Source organism: Garra rufa, chromosome 21 (assembly GCF_049309525.1).
Source record: "Garra rufa chromosome 21, GarRuf1.0, whole genome shotgun sequence".
NCBI lineage: Eukaryota > Metazoa > Chordata > Actinopteri > Cypriniformes > Cyprinidae > Garra > Garra rufa.
Window position 1 is genome coordinate 42,630,978 of NC_133381.1, and position 20,121 is coordinate 42,651,098.

A 20,121-nucleotide genomic window follows, 5' to 3' on the forward strand; every position below is an offset into this window, starting at 1 on the left:
CCTGGTATAAACCCTCAGTGACTGCTATGATTAACAGATACATGCTCATCTCCTACAATCAGTCTGATTTTTGAGACTAGGCCTGGATAAGATGTTTTTATGGACTGTTGTCCATGTGGACTATGTAATGTTTTATGAATGATCAGCATGATTTTATAATAATAATTTCTAGTTTACATTAATGCTTACTTTTGATTGTTGTTCAATAAAACAGACGATAGAAAGCAAATGGCGCCCCCTAACAAAAGACTCAGACAGCACTGGTCATCTACATCATCACAGACATCAACCACGAACTGTTTTGTCAAAATAACACGGCACTCCAGTATGATTAGATGAACAAACACATGCAACTAATCGGCGTTTAGACAACAACTCGAGCTTGTGTTTTACTGCAGGATTACTTGACTATTCGACCTTGAAAAAAGACATCACATCTCGTTTTCTGCACCATATTATCTAAGTCTAAAATCATACATAATCAGCTGTTCTCGTCAATCTCTAACATTTCTACCTCTCCGTATTTACAGTGTGTATATCTAAACACATATGCGCTCATTCAGACTGTTGCCGTAACAACGCCGCTCCCATCGAGCATCACACAGCCTCATTCACATGTTACATTACATACATGACACAACAGCAAGCGTCGCCATACTTACATTGCTCTGCCTTCGTAGACATGTTAGAAAGTCTCCACGATTCATAGAGCAAATGTAAAAATGTCAGCGGCTCGAGCAGCGCTTTCAGCCTCAGAACCGAACGAACGCGAAACTGGTTCAGATGAAACCACTGCCCTGATCTCAGGAGCGACGAGACGCAAACATCACATAAAACCCCGTCTGAATGCCCACCTTTACTACAATATCCTCGACTGATGTTCTAATATCATATCATTTCACCTTTAAAATCTAAAAAGGCTTATCTGCACAACTCTCATTTTCACAAAATGGACTATTCCATATTGCACTCAAGACATGAACTGAACTTCCTCTCGAGAGCAGATGCGGCTCGTGTCGTTAAATAAATATTGATTAAATATCGACTACACCTACTAGTACACCAGAGCGACCTTTATACGTATTCTTTTACGTGAATTGTTTCTGTTTTAATTGTTGTCTTTTCAACAGTTGGTTTTTACAATGAGCTGGATGAAGAATTGGTTTCTATTCTACTGGCCTAGAAACAGATTCCTCTTCTTTTTTGACGCATTACATATAGATAGAATGATTTTACACAATTAAGCACATAATCTTGTTTTGTTCTTTTTCATTAGCACTTCCTCACTAAATTCTGCTGATAGGGAGTCTATAGATTTTTTTAAAATTCTTTAAATCATTCCTTGTTCTAGACACCTCCATCATCTCTCATGAAACTATTAAAGACATCAATGACTGCATTCTAAGAAAGCACAGATTAACAGGTAAACTTGTTTTATGGAACACCCCCCTGGTATAAACTGGATTCTCCCATGTTTTTTTATTTTTTTTTATTTGTTTTCCTAATTATTTATCAAACTGAGTTTCTCATTCCTTGCTGCAGCTGCCATTGGCACACAATGTGAACCGGAATGTCTTTTTTTTTATTAATTAAAACCTTACAGAAGACCTTAAACCTTAAAGACTGCCATGATCTACTATTTCCAACAAGATTCACAAGTGTGCCTCCAATAGACACTTTACTATCCAGTGAGGCAGCACCAAAATATTCATAAACGGCTGGACACTGGACCGTAATGTGACTGATGCTGTAGGTCACATGACAGAGCAAACAGCTGGAGCAGGTGTGTATTGTAATCATTCTACTCACAAATGTACTCATAACATGTACATTTTGAATGATCACAAAGGAAGTTCATCAAATGTCATAGCAGTTTTGGAATGAATCTGTTTGACTCATAGTCGACTGTCACCACCGTGTGGTGGATCAATGCAGCTGCAGACCGAGTGTGGAGGACCTAAAGCAGGGGTTCCTGGAGATCTACCTACCTGCAGACTTTAGTTCCAGCTCTGCTCCAACACAGCTGTCTGTAATTATCAGGTGCTACCTAAGAGATTAATTAGCTGCTTAAGGTGTTTGACCAGGGTTGGAGATGAACTTTGTAGGATGGTAGATCTCCTGGAACAGGGTTGGGCACCCCTGATCTAAAGATCCTCAAATGCAAACCATTTTGCTTCAAGAGAGCAACCATTGTGTTTTTCACTTTCTCTTCCATTTATTCACCATTTAAATAATTCATTTTTTGTATAAACATTGTAAACCAGTTACATAAAAATTTCATTAATCTATTCATTGATATAATTGTGTATTTTTTTCATTGTTGTTTAGTCTTATGACTTGTGGTTTCAAGAGCTATTTGTGTGCCTCCATTTAAAGGTTTATATATATATACACATACATCACGGGACGATGTTGTGAATCAGAAATCTTCCAGTACTATTGGTGTAATATGTGGTATAATAACATCTGAATCTGGTATTTCTGGCATGGAGGCATGATTTAATAAGTGACTTAAATCCCCACCGCTAACACACAGTAAGGAACAAACACAAATGCCCCAGTGCTGTGGAAGTGATATATCAGCACTGCTAACCCAATCAAAGGCCAAACATGGGGAAGAACTTCATCAACTGGACTGAGAATTAACAGAGGGGATCTACAGAGATTCTAAATCAAAGGGCTTAATTGAAAAGCAATAATAAAGAGATAATTCAAATGAGACTTTATTAAAGTGGTCCCAGCCAAAGAATGTCAAGTCTCATAATACTGTATATGATGTTGATGGGCTCAGTTCAACCTTCTCTTCTTTCTTGTTTGTAGTTCCTCCAAAAACTCACGGAGAGCCTCAGGAGTGACGTCCTAAAACCAAACATCTATTAGAATTAAGGTTTACTGCTAATTTTCTCAGTAACTGACATGAAAGCCGTTCTCATCTTTACCTTTCTCTGGTTCTCAGACTGTTGAAGAAACTCACGCAGCTCATGTTTTAAGTCATTGTACTCTAGAGGCAAGAAGAAATCAGAATGAGCCACATTTCATGTTTCTTAAACAGCAAATCAGCATATTAGAACGATTTCTGAATGATAATGTGACACTGAAGACTGGAGTAATGATGCTGAAATTGCAAATCAAATTGCAATATTACTGCTTGTATTATTGCGAACATTTGGCCACCAGTGTACATTTGTGTGTGTACAGATGTTTTAATAACAGGGACACACAGACAGACAGACAGACTTACGGTAAATGATCTCGAGCTGCTGGACGTGGTTCAGTGAGGTCAGGCAGGACAGCAGCAGCTCTTCACTCGTCAGGGATTCAGCTTTGGCTTTCTCTTCATATGCGAGCAGTGTGTCCGACTCATCCAGCAAGAAAGGAACACCTGCCTCTACATACATTCTCTATACACATTTAAACATATATAATTATATATATAGATAGATAGATTGATATAGAGAGAGAGAAAATAAACACGAATATGGACAAACTTATATGGATAAAACAATGCTAAATTTGTAAATCAACCATTTAATATCCTCTAGAACACGGGTTTTCAAACCTGTCCTGGAGCCTCCCCTGCCCTGCACATTTTGTATGTCTCCCTTATTAGGCACACCCAATTCAGGTCTTGCAGTCTCTACTAATGAGCTGATGATTTGAATCAGGTGTATTAGATGAGAGAGACAAGCAAAATGTGCAGGGCAGGGGAGGCTCCAGGACAGGTTTGAAAACCCCTGCTCTAGAACAAAAGTTTGCTTTTATAATTGATACTCAAAACTGATATGCATGAAACCCACCTTGCAGTCGGTGCATGTGCAAAGTTTTGCTCTCCAGAAATAAGGCCAAAACACAGCACCGGCCCTCGCACCCGCCGCGTCTTTGGCCTTGAGATCATTTAAAATGCATTCGGTAACTTTGGAGGGCTGTTGAGCCAAACACATCGGTGCTGAATCAGGGCTGGACGTATGGCCTGTGGCTCCAGCAGTCTGGTGAACACACAACACTCATTTACATCATGTCTAGGTTAGGAGACACCAATCTGGATTGACATCGCTTTCACGGTGGAGAGGTTCATCACACATGACCTGCTGTTTCTCACCGTTTCTTCCTGCTGACAGTATGAACTCGTTGACGGCGTATCTTGGCCACTTGTGTGTAAACATTTTCCCTTTTCTTCTGTCATCATATCAGCATTCGTTTGCTCTTTACAAAGGCTTTGTTTATTCAAAGGAGAAACTAAAGAGAACACAAAAACATAAATATAGATACCTTTTAAAATATTTTTTTTAACAAAACAACGATTCAGTGACTGCAGGGTGATGGGACTGAACCTTCTGTCATCAGCCAGAATCCTTTTTCATTACTTCACCAACACCCTGGTACAGAAATATCTTCATACACAGCTTTTAAAAAGCTAAAGTAATGCGCTGTAATTAGCGATGTACAAACACAAAAACACATCCTACAGACACAATCAAACCGACCCACCCGCAAAATGAGCCGCATACGTCCAGAGGAACGGCGCTCGATTCATACAGCCAACGCAGATCATCTCCATCAGCGCGTCACAGTCCACCGCCGGACCCTCCAGATGCTGAAACATCAAGACAAGGAGATCGATAAGATGATGGTCAGCCAGAAGAAAAGCAGAATAAAACACTGTGTGTGTATCTGAATGTACCTTCTCATGGAACCAGTCTTCACACACGATACACTGGATCATCTCTTCATTAACCTTCAAAGAATTGAAAACAAGTCAAAAACTTACAGTAGCACTTCACTAACAAGTAATTCACCACAATCCTTCATCCTACAGTAAACGCTGAGGGTCAGAACGCACCTGATCGCCGTCATCCGGATACGGTCTGTCACACGAACAGTAGCGTCCAAAGAAGTTGTGATTGTATGGGTTCTTTTTATTTTGTCCTTCTTTGTCCTTTGAATGTCACATTACAACACGTTAGATCACGTAAAACATCTGGACAAACTCAAACGCTCATCATTCGAGACACTTACAGTGTGAAGTTTGCATTTGAAGCCATGAAATTTCTCATTGCCACAATCACAACGAAAATTCCTGTGACAAATCAAACAAACACACTCATAAACGACTGATAAATCTGCAGAACAGAAAAAAGACATTTCAGTAAGCGTCATTACTTCTTTAGATATTCTGACTGGGTGACAAACGAAATGTTTTAGTCAAGACAGTAGTGCTGATCAGATGAAGGGTTGAATCTTTCATACCTTTTGGTGTAAAGTTCACAGATGTCATGTCCATCATGACACGCGTTCGCACACGCCAGACACACGCCGGCCGGCTCCATGTCAGCCTGAACACACGTGTTACACGCAAACACAGCCTGCCTCTTCATGTAACCCTGAAACACAGCAAACAACTCAACAACACAAACAACCCACACCCTGACAGCTAATAAATAAACACACACACACACACACACACACACACACAAACACACAAACACACAAACACACACACACAAACACAAACACAAACACACACACACACACACACACACACACAAACACACAAACACACAAACACACAAACACACAAACACACACACACACACACACACACACACACACACACACACACAAACACACACACACACACACACACACACACACACACACACACACACACACACACACACACACACACACACACACACACACACAGTTACCTTTGGATAAGAGCAGTGATCGGGGTCACTTCCAGCCAGCACAGCGAACGCCTCATACAGCTCCTCTACTGAACACTGATCCATCATCACACAAACACAAACAACAACACGACACACACGCACTTACAATTTACGGGATCAAAAACACAGCGACCTAAACCATCACGTGAACCCGATGAAAGGGCAGCTTTCCTTTAGCGCGAATCGCCGAGACACGTCACTTCCGGTTTGGGAACGGCTCTATAGTGTTGGTGTAATTGTTTCTTTTGAAAACCACCCGTGCCTTTGAGCAGTTGCATATTCATGTGGACAATTTTCATCCTAAACCAGCTGAAATTATTGAAACGTTATTGCCACATGTTTTATTATTATTATTATCATTACGCATAAATGTTATTACCGTGGTGTTCTTTTAACTCACAACATATTTATCTTCAAATGGCTTATATTGATGAGTGTGCTTTTGTCACTTGAAAATACAGTGTTTGTTGTGTTTGTTTCGCACGTGCTGTATCCTCATCCCCGCCTCTACGTTGTCAAGGTAACGTGATGCGTGCTGACGTCACCGAAGAGTTAGCGCTGGTCTAGCAGTCGGTATAGTTTGTCAGTAGCATTTGTTCGTTTGTTAGCGGTGCAGATGGAGGTGACAGTGACGATGGACCCGCTGTTTCTGGCTTGGAGCTCCTGCAGGAGACGGAAGTTCCAGAGATGCTCTGATATTTGCTCAAAGCTCCTGTCAGAAAGCCCTTATGATCAGGTTAGTGAGCAGTTAGCAGTTAGCCCTTAGCTGAGCGGATCAACCCTCATAAGCTCATTATTATCCGTCTGTGTCTGTTTGAGTGTAAAACACTTCCTGCTGCTGGATTCTAAACTCTACATGTTTGCTGACATTAGCGACCGGATGATGTTTTATAAACGTGTTAAAATAACAACAGGCATAATTTATTGTGTGTTGCTACACTGATGTTTTTACACTCTCCTTATTTATTTGTTTGCCAAGGAGCCTGGTACTTGTCGTGTTTCTGAGGTAACTGTATGTAAAAGGTTCATTAAGCTCATCAGTTATTCCTTATATTCCCAATATTTCCTATATTTTACTCCCAGTATTCCTCGTATTACAGACCTGTATTATTTCTCCAGTATTCCCTCTTTTAGCTTTCGCTTTGCTCAACCTTGGTAACACACAGTCCGTCATCCTCTGTCTGTTCAAGTGAAACACATGTGGATGATCTGAAGAGTGTGAAGTCAGATTCATAGATGTAGTTGTGCCTCACTAGGGCTCTTCTGAAGGCCTGTTGTAGTAAAAGCCTGAGATGATGCTGTCTGATGGTTTTTAAGGCGGCGTGGAGCTTAAAGACCAGGGCTCTGACGGAGATGGTGTACATCGATGAGGTGGAGGTGGATCAGGAGGGCATCGCTGACATGATGTTGGATGAGAGCTCCATCGCACAGGTTGCACGTGAGTATACCATTGTCCTGCAAGATCTTTTACACTTTAGCTCAAGTCAAGATGGTTTGAATGTAGTGCAGCTCAGTTGTTCCAGGTCTTTAGGCTCTAGTGAACTGCTTCACAGGAACTGAGCTTTAATGTCCATATGCCCAACACATCTGTCAAAGAGGTATGTTTCTCCATTTCATCTGCACTTGTTTTGTTTTCTCCAGGTCCAGGAACGTCATTGAGGCTTCCAGGAACGAGTCAGAGCGGAGCGCCCACTCCAGCGGTCAGGTTCGGCTGTTTAAACTACACTACAGTAACCTTTAACCCGCTAGCAAATGAAGCATGAAACTGTAAATCACTAGCAGCGGTGTTGTAGTAATTACAGTACGTCAGTGCTTTGGCTCTGCTATTACTAATAGTGATGTTCTAAAATTTCAGTAACTGAAATTGTTCAGCCAAAATAGCAATTCCCAATTTTACCTGAAATCTTTTTGGAGGGTCAAAATCAGTGACTAAAACAATGATGTTTAATTAGCGTTTCTCCGATTGTGTTCGTTTCGACTGTGTCAGTGTGCTCATAATGTGGATAAACTACGACCGGTAAACTGTGTGGACGCTAGGGATGGATTAACAATTTGATTTCTCATTACTGATATGGACTCATAAATCTCAAGATTAGTTCTGTTGATGCGTAAACATCATTAAACATTATTTGTAGCACCTGCCATCAAATAATCAGTGGTGGACGAAGTACACAGATCAAGTACTTGAGTAAGTACAGATATGTATAAATAAATATTACTCCAGTAAAAGTGAAAGTGCTCCTTTTTCAATTTTACCTGAGTGAAAGTACAAAAGTACTCAATTTTTTATGCACTTGAGTAAAAAAGTACTGATAGATTTAGCAATTTTATATATAATAAATATTTATCTAATTGTATATATATTTATAATCTTACTGCTCAAAATACCTAGCCTATATGGAGTCAAGATATATTTTTGTTGTTGATATGAACTGTTGACGAGAGTGGTGTAGTAATGTTCACTGTGAAGCTTACACTGCGGTGTACCTGAGAGAAAACAGATTGGACCATCTCATTTTCACCAGTAAGAAAAAGGTTTTAAAGCTTGTTGTTTTGCAGAATGTCAGTTTTATATGATATGAGAATAGTGCCTGAAGTTAGGAAGAACATTTTAATGAAAATATAATTATATTTTTTCTCTCTGGTTTAAAAACACCCTGGACAAATGCCTCCAGAGGGCATCACTTCCCACTTTGATATAACTGTAGTGACCATGTTCTAAAAATCACATCCTTTCTTTTTCCCTCAGATGTAATCTGTCTAGGTGATTGAATAAAAATGGACCTATAATTACCTCAACCTAGCACCAGCAAGTTTGTTAGCTAGACAGTTAGCATCAGCTAACAATATATACTTCCTTTCAGTATGGTTAAACATTCATATCTGTATACTTGGCTATAACGTTAGTTGATTCAAACAATATTAACAAAATGATACCGTAAACAATATAAACAGTAAATGCGTAGCATTTTATAAAACTGTTAACGTTACAGAAGCGGGGAATATAAACAAGTTATTTTATGTGTTATTTTAATGTTTCATTTTTTGACCTAGCTCACAAGATCTCCCGGTTCTTACTTGAGAATTCAGTTGACTGGACACTGGCTCTAAACGGCTCATTTGAATCAGTTGACGACTCGAGAACGGCTGCAATTGGATCAGTCCGATTCGTGAATGAATCGATTGGTGCGATTTGCGAACAGACTTAACAGGTTTATTGAAAAGAATCAAAGTAAATCAAAGTAAACTACTTTGTTATTGTCCATCACTGAAAATAATTGCAATAAGCTTTGTGCTTTGTTACTTCTGATATGAAACAAAGTGTTTTTTTTTGTAAATTTTATAAAAAAAAAATTCAAACCAACAAGGAAAGCATGTCTTAAAGGGTTAGTTCACCCAAAAAATGAAAATTCTGTTATTAATGACTCACCCTCATGTTGTTCCAAACACATAAGACCTTCATTTGTTTTCAGAACACAAAGTAAGTTATTTTTGATGAAATCTAAGAGCTCTCTGACGCTCTATAGGCAGCAAGGGTCTTTCCACGTTCAAGGCCCAAAAAGTTACCAAGCACATAGACAAAATAGTCATCATGTGACATCAGTGTTTCAATCATACTTATGAAGCGACGAGAATACTTTTTGTGTGATTTCTGTCTATGGAGGGTTCACAACGAAGACGAACGAAGGTCTTACGTGTTTGGAACAACATGAGGGTGAGTCATTAATGACAGACTTTTCATTTGTGCTGCTGTTTACTTATTAGTTGTCAAATGAACTGTAATATGATGTTTGATGAAGTCGTGTAGCCCTATAATCCTTCCTTTATCCGCACGTGTGTTATTGTTCCTATGAGGTTTGATACCTTATTAAAGTATTTAATTGTGTGTTATGTGTCCTAGACCAATGACTCAGTCAGGGCGTCCCATCACAGGGTTTGTGAGGCCCAGTACACTGTCTGGTAGACCAGAAACTATGGAGCAGGCCATCAGAACCCCACGAACCGCCAGCACGGCCCGCCCAGTCACCAGTGCTTCCGGCAGATTTGTCAGATTGGGAACGGTAAGGTGCTGTGTTGTCTTTCAGAACTCATTTTATGAATAGCATTGTTTTCCTCACTCCGTACAGTATGTACAGTGATCTGTCGTGACAGCAAAGCACATTAAACTGAAGCGTCAGTTGTTAGTCTGGACTTTTATATTTTTATGGTTTTTCTCTTTGACTTGCAAACATTTGTAGGAATGAAGTGTTGTAACTGTCCTTTTTTTGTTACCATATCAGGCCTCCATGCTGACAAATCCTGAAGGACCATTCATTAACCTTTCTAGGTTAAACTTAGCAAAGTATGCCAAGAGACCGAACTTGTCCAAGGTATTTTTAAAGTAAAAAAAGTAAAACTTTTTAATGTTTTTTGAAAAATTTACAATGCGATATAACATTTTCCTTTTAATAGTCTAATGTACTATCTGTGTACATTAAGCATCATAATATGTGATAATATATTAAACTAATGCACCTATGCTATATTTTTAAACTCTTGCTCTCTTGTCTCTCATGCACAAGACCTTGTTTGAATACATCTTCCATCATGAAAGTGATGTAAAAAATGTAAGTATGTCTCCTATCATTCCGTGGTCATAGCTGTTTTCAATGTTTCAAACATTACATTTTCCATTTTGCCCATGTGCAGGCATTAGATCTGGCTGCTCTCGCCACTGAACATGCTCAGTTCAAAGACTGGTGGTGGAAAGTACAACTGGGAAAATGCTATTACAGGTGAGAATTTTGTCAATAATGTAGTAAAACAAACACACACCTTTTGGGGTTCAAGTTCAAGGAGCAGAATAAATGAAGAAAAAATATATAACTGCACACTCCCATAAGCACTGTTTGTGCCTTTGTCAAGGTGTTTTAAGCTACTTGTCTGGCCGAAACGTTGATAATAAACAAGCAGTGCTTATGGGAGTGCAGTTACATTTCTTCTTCATTTAGGTGAGAATTAGTGACATGATTTCTGATGTTGTTGTTTCAGCATTGTAGAGAAGTGGACAGTAATTGTTTTATTATATTTGCAAATCACTTGATCCGCATGAAATGGAGAATCAAAATGTTCTTCAAATTTTTCCACAAATGAGAGGTTACTCTACCATTAAAAATACATACTGCAAAACATCAATGAAGACTTGTTCTTAACAACTCATGTCTGCTGTTAGGTAGAGAAAGATAATTTTAGCGTAAAAAACTTTGCAAACTTTATAAACTGAACTTGAGAAACGTAATATAAAAATCTAAAACGGCATTTGATCAGACTTGCTTTACTGCTGTTTATGCATTAGTGACATTACTCACACTGTTACTGTTAGAATGAAAACCAGCTCCGTCCCACTTTACATTAGGTGGCCCTAACTACTGTGTACTTACATTTAAATTAATCATTTGGTACTATGTACTTATTGTGTACATACATGTTTTTACATTGTATGAATATATTTTTAAAAACCTGTATGTAATTACATTTGTAATTAATTTCTGTAATTACCACTTTTGAACCAACCCTAACACCCTAACCCATCCTTAAACCTATCCATACCACCTAACCTGTCCCTAACCCTAACCCATATCCCACCTTAATAGAAGCAAAAGTGATTTGCAATGCAATATGACCACATTAAGTACATTGTACTTATTTTTTGATGTAAGTACATAATAGTTAAGGCCACCTAATATAAAGTGTGTCCAAAAAAGTTTTGAAGAGGTTTCCACATGTAATAATCATTTCATATGCAAAAATGTTAGCCAATCACATCAGTGGGTGTTTCTATTTAAGTCTCATAGCAGACAAATCAGATCAGCTCAAAGGCTAAATTAAGGGTAGAAAATGGCCATTTATATCTAAATTATTGTCATTTTTTATTTAAAACATATACTAAGATTACAAGTTATAAAATAATAAAAAATAAATTTCATGAGCCTTTTAAAGCAATAGTTCACTTAAAAATGGGTGTAAATGTGCTCACTCTCAGGCCGTTCAAGATGTAGATGAGTTTGTTCATCAAATTTAATTGAAATATAGCACTCCATCACTTGATCTCCAGTGGATCCTCTGCAGTGCTGAGAATGAGAGTCCAAACAGCTGATAGAAACATCACAATAATCCACACCACTCCAGTCCAGTCCATCAGTTAACATCTTGAGATGTTTGGACTCTCATTCTGACGGCATTCACTGCACAGGATCCATTGGTGAGCAAGTGATGGAATGGCGCATTTCTACAAACATGATGACCAAACAAACTCATCTACATTTTGGATGGCCTGAGGGTGAGCACATTTTTAGCAAATGTTTATTTTTGGTGTACTGTTCCTTTAAGAGTGTTTGTTTGTTTGTGTTTTAATGCCAATTTCCAATAAAGCGATTGTGTTTGTAGACTGGGTTTGCACCGTGAAGCTGAGAAGCAGTTCAGATCAGCGCTCACACACCAAGAATTTGTTGATACTTACCTCTACCTCGCAAAGGTACCATTTGACAAGTCGGCCTTTGTTGCGTACGGCTTCCTGCAACTAATTTCCCAGTAAGAGCTCTTTGTGCTGCGCAGGTGTATCAGCGACTCGATCAGCCCATCACGGCTCTGAATGTGTTTAAGCAAGGCTTGGACCACTTCCCCGGCGAGGTCACGCTGCTCACAGGAATCGCACGCATCCATGAGGTATTTGTGTGTTTGCCTGTTTTGTTTTGTATTTGTTTTTTTAATATTCACATTATTTAGTATACTTTGGATTAATTTTTCTTATTTATGTAATCAAATAATATACCTGTCTTCATCAGGAAATGAATAACATGACCTCAGCCACAGAATACTATAAAGAAGTATTAAAGCAGGACAACACACATGTGGAGGCCATTGCCTGTATTGGCAGCAATCATTTTTACACAGACCAGCCAGAGATTGCTTTGCGCTTTTACAGGTGACATTATTTTTTTCTTTCATTTACGTTATTAAAGGGGTTCTGTTATGCTTTTTCACTTTTTGAATTTTAGCCAGTGTGTGGTGTTTATGTTTGGGCATCTACAAAGTTACAAATCGTATTAAAATAAAGAACTCAAGAACTACGACGAGCAGCTCTGTTAGACTACAGCTTTTGTTTTCTGGATGCTATGATGTCACAACGCGGTCCATTAGATTATCATTCAAATAAATCTGGAAATTCTAATTGTTGGCGGGTGGAGAGGGACGAGGGGGATTTGCCTAAATTTATTCACTAATCTTGTCAGTGTTTTTAGATTATCAACATTTTTACAAGTTTTGGACCTTAAAATTCAGCTTCTGTCTCCTGTTTTTTGTTTAGGCGTTTGCTGCAGATGGGGGTGTTTAACTGCCAGCTGTATAATAATCTGGGCCTGTGCTGTTTCTACGCCCAGCAGTACGATATGACCCTGTCATCCTTTGAGAGAGCTTTAGGCCTGGTGTCCAGTGATGAGGAACAGGCTGATATCTGGTATAATCTGGGACATGTTGCAGTGGTGAGCAGACACTCTGTTCCCTCCTACAAAACCCAGTGTCAACTATATAACCGTCTGCAGATCAGGAATAGTAGTGCCACAGTCATGTCTCAGTGCTGGAACAAACTCCTCTGTTGAGTGTTCACTCAAAAGTAATTTGTTCTGACGTTAGGGTTAGAGATTTTGTACTCTGCGTTTGGTTCATACTGATATCACGCAATAACTCAAAAGAATGTTTTTTTGCAAACCAAACATTTAATGGCGCATGGAAAGCCAAGTATGCTTCTCATGTTCCTTTGATAGAAAACAAGTAGCAGAATTTCAAACTTTTAATTGACAAAAGGACTGTTTTTTTTTTTTCATTTCTTTTTTTATTGTAGATTTTCTGAGATTGGTGTACACCAGCTGGTTTTGGAACAAATTAAAAACATTGCAAACAAAATTGCATATTGGAAAAAAGTATTTTGAAGCATTTAAGGTTGCCGTTGTTCAAAAAGCAGGAACAGTCGATGGAAAAAAGTTCCACATCCAAGTTATTTCTCCTCTTTCTCTATTCCGCAGGGCATTGGTGACTTGACTCTGGCTTACCAATGCTTTAAACTGGCCTTGGCTTTTAACAATAACCACGGTGAAGCTTACAATAATTTGGCTGTGTTGGAACTACGGAAAGGCCGCATCGAGCAGGTCAGTTTATCAGTTTAACTTGTTTTCTTTAAGAAAAATTAACATGTACTTTTTTATATGTTTGGGTTAGGGTTAGATGTATTACAGAATTAGACACCCTGTAATACATTTACTTAAAAGACATCCAAATGTGCCTGTAGGGTTAGGATGAGCAGCTGGACTCATGAAAGACTTTTGTTTTGGCACAGGCGAAGGCTTTTCTGCAGACTGCTGCTTCATTGTCTCCTCACATGTATGAGCCGCATTTTAACTTTGCCACGCTCTCTGATAAGGTATGACTCACAACACTGATGAGTTTTTTTTTTTCTTTTAATGACAATATGGTTCCTGGTTAAATTATTTGAACTAAATAAAATTACTTTCAATCCTAATTTACAATAGTTCCAAAATAAATGTATATGTTCATGATTTTTTCAGCTAAATGAATTAGTGTTTTATTATTGTATTTTAACTGTCCTTTAACTGTGACTTGAAGGTTGGCGATCTTCAGAGTAGTTACATGGCTGCTCAGAAATCCGAGGATGCTTTTCCTGAGAATGTGGACACTCAGCAGATCCTGAAACACCTCAGACAGCATTTTGCCACCCTATAAGATGACTTAACTGTTAACACATCACTGTTCAGGGATGAAAATGACCTGCAAGAATTGTAGCTATATAGATATATACATGTATGTATGTATATATAGACATATTCTGCTTGACATTGCCTGAATGCAATGTTTATCATTAAAAAAAAGATCATAAAAATTGCATTGATTTTTAGTACTGCCCTGATGAGTTTTACGTAACATAGTCCCAGCCTACTCCAACACCTGCTTAATAAATACGTGTGCTGTAGCTTATGTACAGTTTGTCTGAGCCGTTTGTGCGGGTGCAGGAGATGCAGCTACTTCTCTAATCTGTTATTGCTGTTATTTTAACATAATTTCTCTTAATTTAGCAGGTTAGGAAATCCACATTACTCTTTAAATCAAAGTAAAAAAACAAAGACAAATATCATGAAACACAAGTCATTACATTAACTTTAACCTTTTTGTTACATTTGAGAGGGGCAAAAGAACTGTGGTACAACATGAATTGTGAGCTGCTAAGAATGTGTGACAGATATGCCGTTTAAAAAAACCAATGAGTCCGGTCTCATCACACTTTTAAAAAAGTCAAACTGCGATACCAAACGGGACCACAGGAATACGCCAAAAAAACTCTAAACAAGCTACTGATCCATGCAGAATTACTAAACTACTGTGCAATCTAAAACACCTTTAGCCAGCGTCCAGTAAAAACACTTGTGCTTTTAAGTCTAATAGCTATAAGCTGAGAAGAATATTTTACTGACATCTGTAATCAGTACTATTATCTCCGCCATCTTTGATGAAATCGACAGTGTTTCCTCTGCATTAGTACTTTTTAGAACTTACTTTTTTAATTCGCTTACTAGATCGTTGGACTTTCCAGTTTACCGGTTGATCTGATCGCAGAAACCTGCTTCTTTTTCATTTTATATGGTATTGTTGTTAAAACGTAGATTCAAATCAGCAATTAAATATTGTTTTACTACTCTGCACAACCCTGACATGCTCCAGTGACCCCTACTTTGAAAACCCCTGTTAGACAGACGAAGCCAATGAAGCCAAACTTCCATAAGATGGACAAAAAGGGCTGAAGGATTTGGCCAAACCTCCAAAGTGTCCATGAAAACTGAAGGACCAAGAAGAACCAAGCTGGGACTGGAAAACTGGAGAAAATGAAGCCAAACTTCCATAAGATGGTCAAAAAGGGCTGAAAAATTAAAACCTCCAAAGTGTCCATGAAAACTAAAGGGTTAAGAAGGTGGAACGAGAAGGCAGGTCAGTGTGTAGGGGTGTTGGTGCGCAATGTGCCGTTGCATGAGTGCTGCTAATCACCGGTAGAAGACTGGGCTCCAATTAAGGCCTGTTAGCCTTAGGCCACTGTCCCTGCATGTATATGGGGTAAAATGCCTCCCTATAGGGGGGTGCACTTTGTTTCTATTGGTCCTAGAGAGCTGAAATTTGGTGTATATACTATTTGGGGGGCCCCTGGTCGATTGCACATGATTTAGGAGCTGTAGCGCCACCAAGCACCGAGATATGGGACTTGCACCTAGACTATAGTTTCGCAGTGCTAGGGCTAGGGTTCAACTCCTAGGTTTCTAGGGATCAAAAAGTCCAAAGGTCAGAACAATGTCTGACCCTGGTTATGCGCCGGCCTACATATCAGCTGCCCGCTCTAGAGTCCCACTTAGGTTTCAGATCCCAGCTCCGTCTCCATGGCTGCGTTTGAAACCACATTCTTCCATACTATATAGTAGGCAAAACGCAGTAGGCAAGTGACTAAGTATGTTTGAATCTTTAGTATTCATAAAAGAGTAGGCGAGAATAGTAGGCGAATGCACTAATTCCCGCGAGATTCGGACGAACATATACTTAATTTGAGTTTGAATATGCCTACTTACCTACTATATAGTAGGACAAAATGAGTATGTGAAGAAAGAAGTACGTTCGAAAACTCATATACATTAAAGAGTAGGCGAGAAATCCCCGGATGTCCTACTGCTTCAGCCCAGATTCTGAAGTGTTCATCCATGGACACTTTTCAATCCCAGGAGGCCAAAACGTCATCATCGAACGTGATTGAGAACAGCGATGAGAGTGTTTACAAATGTGAGTATTACAAACCAAAACACGTTTCACTGTCTTAAAATCGTATAAGTTGAGCTACTGTATCGTAAACTGCTGATTTGCATAAGGTGTCAAGATGTTATACAGTAATGTTATAGTATATTCGTGATTTCACTGTAAAACACGTTTTATGACCTATAGCGAACATTGAGCTTCAGGTAGCACACGTACATCTTCAAAAGCGGATTTACATAAACCATATACATCTTATAGAGGTATATCACACGTTTACTAAATGTCTATTTAACAAATGACAGGAAATTGCAGATGAGCACATCACAACACCAAACAGACATCTGAGTGAATGATGGACGTTATGTGAGCTTATGTAGATTGACTTGTGGGGAAAAAAGTAAATATAAAGTAAGATCAGTTGTTATTTCCAATACAAAGATCAAATGTCAATGTGCTATTAAAATGACAGCTTTTGTATTATATTTGTGCATCTTTGTATGATCTGAAATGTCTGCAGACTGGTTTGTGCAGTGAGAAAGGAGAAATCCACAGCAGCATCCTGGAAATGGTCGAGTGCCATCGATGAGACGCTCCATCACTCCACCTGCCCTTTGCCTCATCTGGACCAGATGTTGCTGTGGTCTCTTCATCTTCAGTAGAAAAAGACTAAAAGACCAATATGTTTAAAATAAAGCTTTGTTTCATGTGTATTTATGTTCATGGCTACTTTTATTATTTTACTAATTTATTCATGTTTCCTGATGTTGTCAGTAAATAAAATATAACATTTTCATAAGTGTATTAATTTATTCATTACTTCATTGAAAAAAAAAACATTATGCTTGTTTAACTAAAAATATAATTAATTATTAGTCAGCATATATCATTATTGTTGGTAAGTGTTGGAGTGGGCTAGCAATGCATTCTAAAGTTATTTTAATTTCTAAGTAGTAATACTTACATTTTCCGAGTGTGAAAGAGTCTTCTCCAAAGGTAAGATCTTTGAGCAACTGATCGACGTCTCCTTTGTGCAGATGTTGCAAACAGAGGAAAGCGTACTAGGGAGGGTTGTCGTGTTACTGATGCCATGAGGTGTCGCTGTCGCTCAAATTTTTGTATTATTATTACTGCAGAATTTATAATTGCATACAAACTCAGGGAAAGACTTAAGTATCTTTAACAAAGAACAATCATGACAGAAAACATAACTATAATAGGTTTGCGTACATAGTACAAGATTATATACAGGAAAAATGATTAAATATATTTGAATATTCATAAAATCGCAATGAATTTAAAAATGCATTTGTTTTTTTTGTTATTTATTTATTAATATTTTACGTTTCAGGGATGAAAGGAGAGAGAAATTCAGCAAGAAAAAGGAAAACAAATGAGTTCTAAGCTAGTTTTGCACAATTTTGCCCATTAACATATTCAAGACAACAAATTTGGGGGTTTTAGTCATTTTAGTATTGTTAAAAATATAAAAACTTCAATCAATCCAAAATAAGCAAATTTCATCAACATCAAAATGTTTACAGATAGATGAATGAAATCCGTCGCTCATCATTTGTTGTTGCGCTTGTTATACCGTAATAGGTCACATGATAACGTCAACATGGCGGAACGCATTCATACTCAACGAGATTTGGCGGTTGAGTAGGTACTCTTTTAGCGCTCGTTAAGTAAGTACTTAGTTAAATTAAGTACCTAACGTTACTCATTGAGTAGGCGATTTTGAAAGCAGCCATTCTTGACTACTCAAGCGTCACTTCAAAGCGTCATCAGCTGCGCTAAAGAGATCTGCCCATATGTTGTTAAAGTGAAAGTGACGTATTGTCAAGTATGGTGACCCATACTCGAAATTGGCCCTCTTTTAACCCATCCAAGTGCACACACACATCAGAGAGGAGTGAACAAACACACACACACACACACACACACACACACACACACACACACACACACACACACACACACACTGTGAACACACACCGGAGCAGTGGGCAGCCATTGCTCCAGCGCCCGGGGAGCAACTGGGGGTTCAGTGCCTTGCTCAAGGGCACTTCAGTTATGGTATTGAAGGTGGAAAGAGCGCTGTTCATTCACAATTCCCACCATAGTCATGAATGTCATGCATATGGCGTATTAAAAAAATACATGCAGTTCATTTTACTAAAAATATAATTAATTTGTGGTTAGCATTTATCAGTATTATTGTTCATAAGCGTTGGTGTTGTCTAGCAGTGCATTCTGAGGTAATCTTAATTTCTAAGTAACACTCAAAAGTCTTCTCCACAGACGTGATCTTCCAGCAGCTGATTGACGTCTCCTTTGTGCAGATATTGCAAACATTGCAAACAAGGAAGGAAACATACTAGGTAGGGTTGTCGTGATGCCATTGGGTGTTCTGTGCACCTGTCGCCTTTATTTTATTATCACTGCAGAACTTATAAGTACATACAACCGCAGGAAAAGATAGTAGGCTGTTTTATCAGTAAAAAATCATCATGACAGAAAAAAACTATAAAGGGTTTGTGTACATGTGATTCTCTACACGTGAAAAAAAGATTAAATATCTTTAAATTATTGTAATATTCATATAATCATAATGCATTAAAATTGCATGTTGTTTTTTGTTATTTATAATCCTCGGGGATGAAACGAGAGAAATCCAACAATAAAAAGAGGAAAACAAAGGAGATTTCAAGCCAGTTTTGCGTGTGGATAAACAATTTTCCACATAAATAAATTAAAAACATATTCAAGTGGTTACGATTTTAGGTTTTTGTAATAGAAAATAACATCTTTAAGGATTAAACTGGGTTACAGCCTAAAAACGTACTACAATCATAAAGGTATCTGTTTCTTCTAGAAGACCACAAAATGAGAAATTTGATCAACATCATAATATATACAAATAGATGAATTAAATCTATCACTCATATCTTTTAAATTGTTGCTCTTGTTTTAACGTCGTAGATCACATGATAACGTCAGCATGGTGGATGATGTCCGGATCGCGTTCATACTCCACGAGATTTGGTTGTAGAGTAGGTACTCTTTTAGCGCTTGTTAAGTATGTACTTATTGAAATTAAGTACCTACTCATTAAGTATGCGATTTCGAATGCAGCCAGATTCATACTCCACGAGATTTGGCTGTTGAGTAGGTACTCTTTTAGCGCTTGTTAAGTATGTACTTATTGAAATTAAGTACCTACTCATTAAGTATGCAATTTCGAATGCAGCCAGATTCATACTCTACGAGATTTGGCTGTTGAGTAGGTACTCTTTTAGTGCTCGTCAAGTAAGTACTTATTGAAATAAAGTACCTACTCATTGAGTATGCGGTTTCAAACGCAGCCAGTAACCCTCCAGGACTGAAGTTGCTCATCCCTGACAAAAGGTGAAGTTATGTAATCACCTGCCCCCAAGTTTTTATATTAAACAGATTGAGGCTCTTTTAAATATATATATATATATTCAAATGTGAACTTAGGTTAAAAATATATAAATCATGCTTATTTACAGCATGATTTATATGTTGGAAA

At 38.2% G+C, this 20,121-nt stretch overlaps 3 protein-coding genes across 5 annotated transcripts in view; 1 reads left to right on the forward strand and 2 right to left on the reverse strand.

Annotated features, from left to right (window-relative positions):
* unc79 (unc-79 homolog, NALCN channel complex subunit) overlaps positions 1-778 on the reverse strand; it is a 35,925-nt gene extending 35,147 nt beyond the window's left edge. For both annotated transcript variants that reach the window (XM_073826662.1, XM_073826661.1), the window contains exon 1: positions 663-778. In XM_073826662.1, coding sequence (XP_073682763.1) covers positions 663-684 — 22 coding nt within the window. In that variant the 5' untranslated portion in view covers positions 685-778. The remainder of the gene's footprint in view (positions 1-662) is intronic.
* Positions 779-2,707: 1,929 nt separating this feature from the next.
* Positions 2,708-6,111, reverse strand: LOC141296135 (putative E3 ubiquitin-protein ligase UBR7). Its single transcript, XM_073827417.1, has 11 exons — positions 5,709-6,111; positions 5,248-5,381; positions 5,017-5,077; positions 4,841-4,936; positions 4,682-4,735; positions 4,489-4,594; positions 4,100-4,236; positions 3,798-3,986; positions 3,242-3,401; positions 2,940-3,001; positions 2,708-2,859 (listed from the first exon to the last, which is right to left on the reverse strand). The coding sequence occupies exons 1-11, from the start codon at positions 5,793-5,795 to the stop codon at positions 2,788-2,790; spliced, it is 1,158 nt and encodes a 385-aa protein (XP_073683518.1). The 5' UTR covers positions 5,796-6,111; the 3' UTR covers positions 2,708-2,787.
* Positions 6,112-6,279: 168 nt separating this feature from the next.
* ttc8 (tetratricopeptide repeat domain 8) lies at positions 6,280-14,746 on the forward strand. Of its 2 annotated transcripts, XM_073827193.1 has the most exons (15): positions 6,280-6,465; positions 6,709-6,735; positions 7,047-7,167; positions 7,371-7,434; positions 9,631-9,790; positions 10,010-10,099; positions 10,292-10,336; positions 10,419-10,504; positions 12,156-12,243; positions 12,324-12,434; positions 12,554-12,693; positions 13,075-13,249; positions 13,790-13,912; positions 14,101-14,184; positions 14,388-14,746. In XM_073827193.1, exons 1-15 carry the CDS (start codon positions 6,346-6,348, stop codon positions 14,502-14,504), a joined length of 1,551 nt encoding a protein of 516 aa, XP_073683294.1. In that variant the 5' UTR covers positions 6,280-6,345; the 3' UTR covers positions 14,505-14,746. The 2 variants fall into 2 exon arrangements, with proteins under 2 accessions (XP_073683294.1, XP_073683295.1); XM_073827194.1 differs by lacking the exon at positions 6,709-6,735.
* The last annotated feature ends 5,375 nt before the right edge of the window (positions 14,747-20,121 follow it).

What these genes read in the sequence shown, in the direction of transcription:
- LOC141296135 (XM_073827417.1), bottom strand. Translation starts at nt 5,795, where the DNA reads ATGATGGATCAGTGTTCAGTAGAGGAGCTGTATGAGGCGTTCGCTGTG. An exon ending in AAGACTGGTTCCATGAGAAG is followed by an intron (nt 4,595 to 4,681) that starts GTACATTCAGAT and finishes TTGATGTTTCAG; the next exon opens with CATCTGGAGGGTCCGGCGGT. An exon ending in AGTCTGAGAACCAGAGAAAG is followed by an intron (nt 2,860 to 2,939) that starts GTAAAGATGAGA and finishes GTTTGGTTTTAG; the next exon opens with GACGTCACTCCTGAGGCTCT.
- ttc8 (XM_073827193.1), top strand. Translation starts at nt 6,346, where the DNA reads ATGGAGGTGACAGTGACGATGGACCCGCTGTTTCTGGCTTGGAGCTCC. An exon ending in GATTTGTCAGATTGGGAACG is followed by an intron (nt 9,791 to 10,009) that starts GTAAGGTGCTGT and finishes TTACCATATCAG; the next exon opens with GCCTCCATGCTGACAAATCC. An exon ending in ATGAAAGTGATGTAAAAAAT is followed by an intron (nt 10,337 to 10,418) that starts GTAAGTATGTCT and finishes GCCCATGTGCAG; the next exon opens with GCATTAGATCTGGCTGCTCT.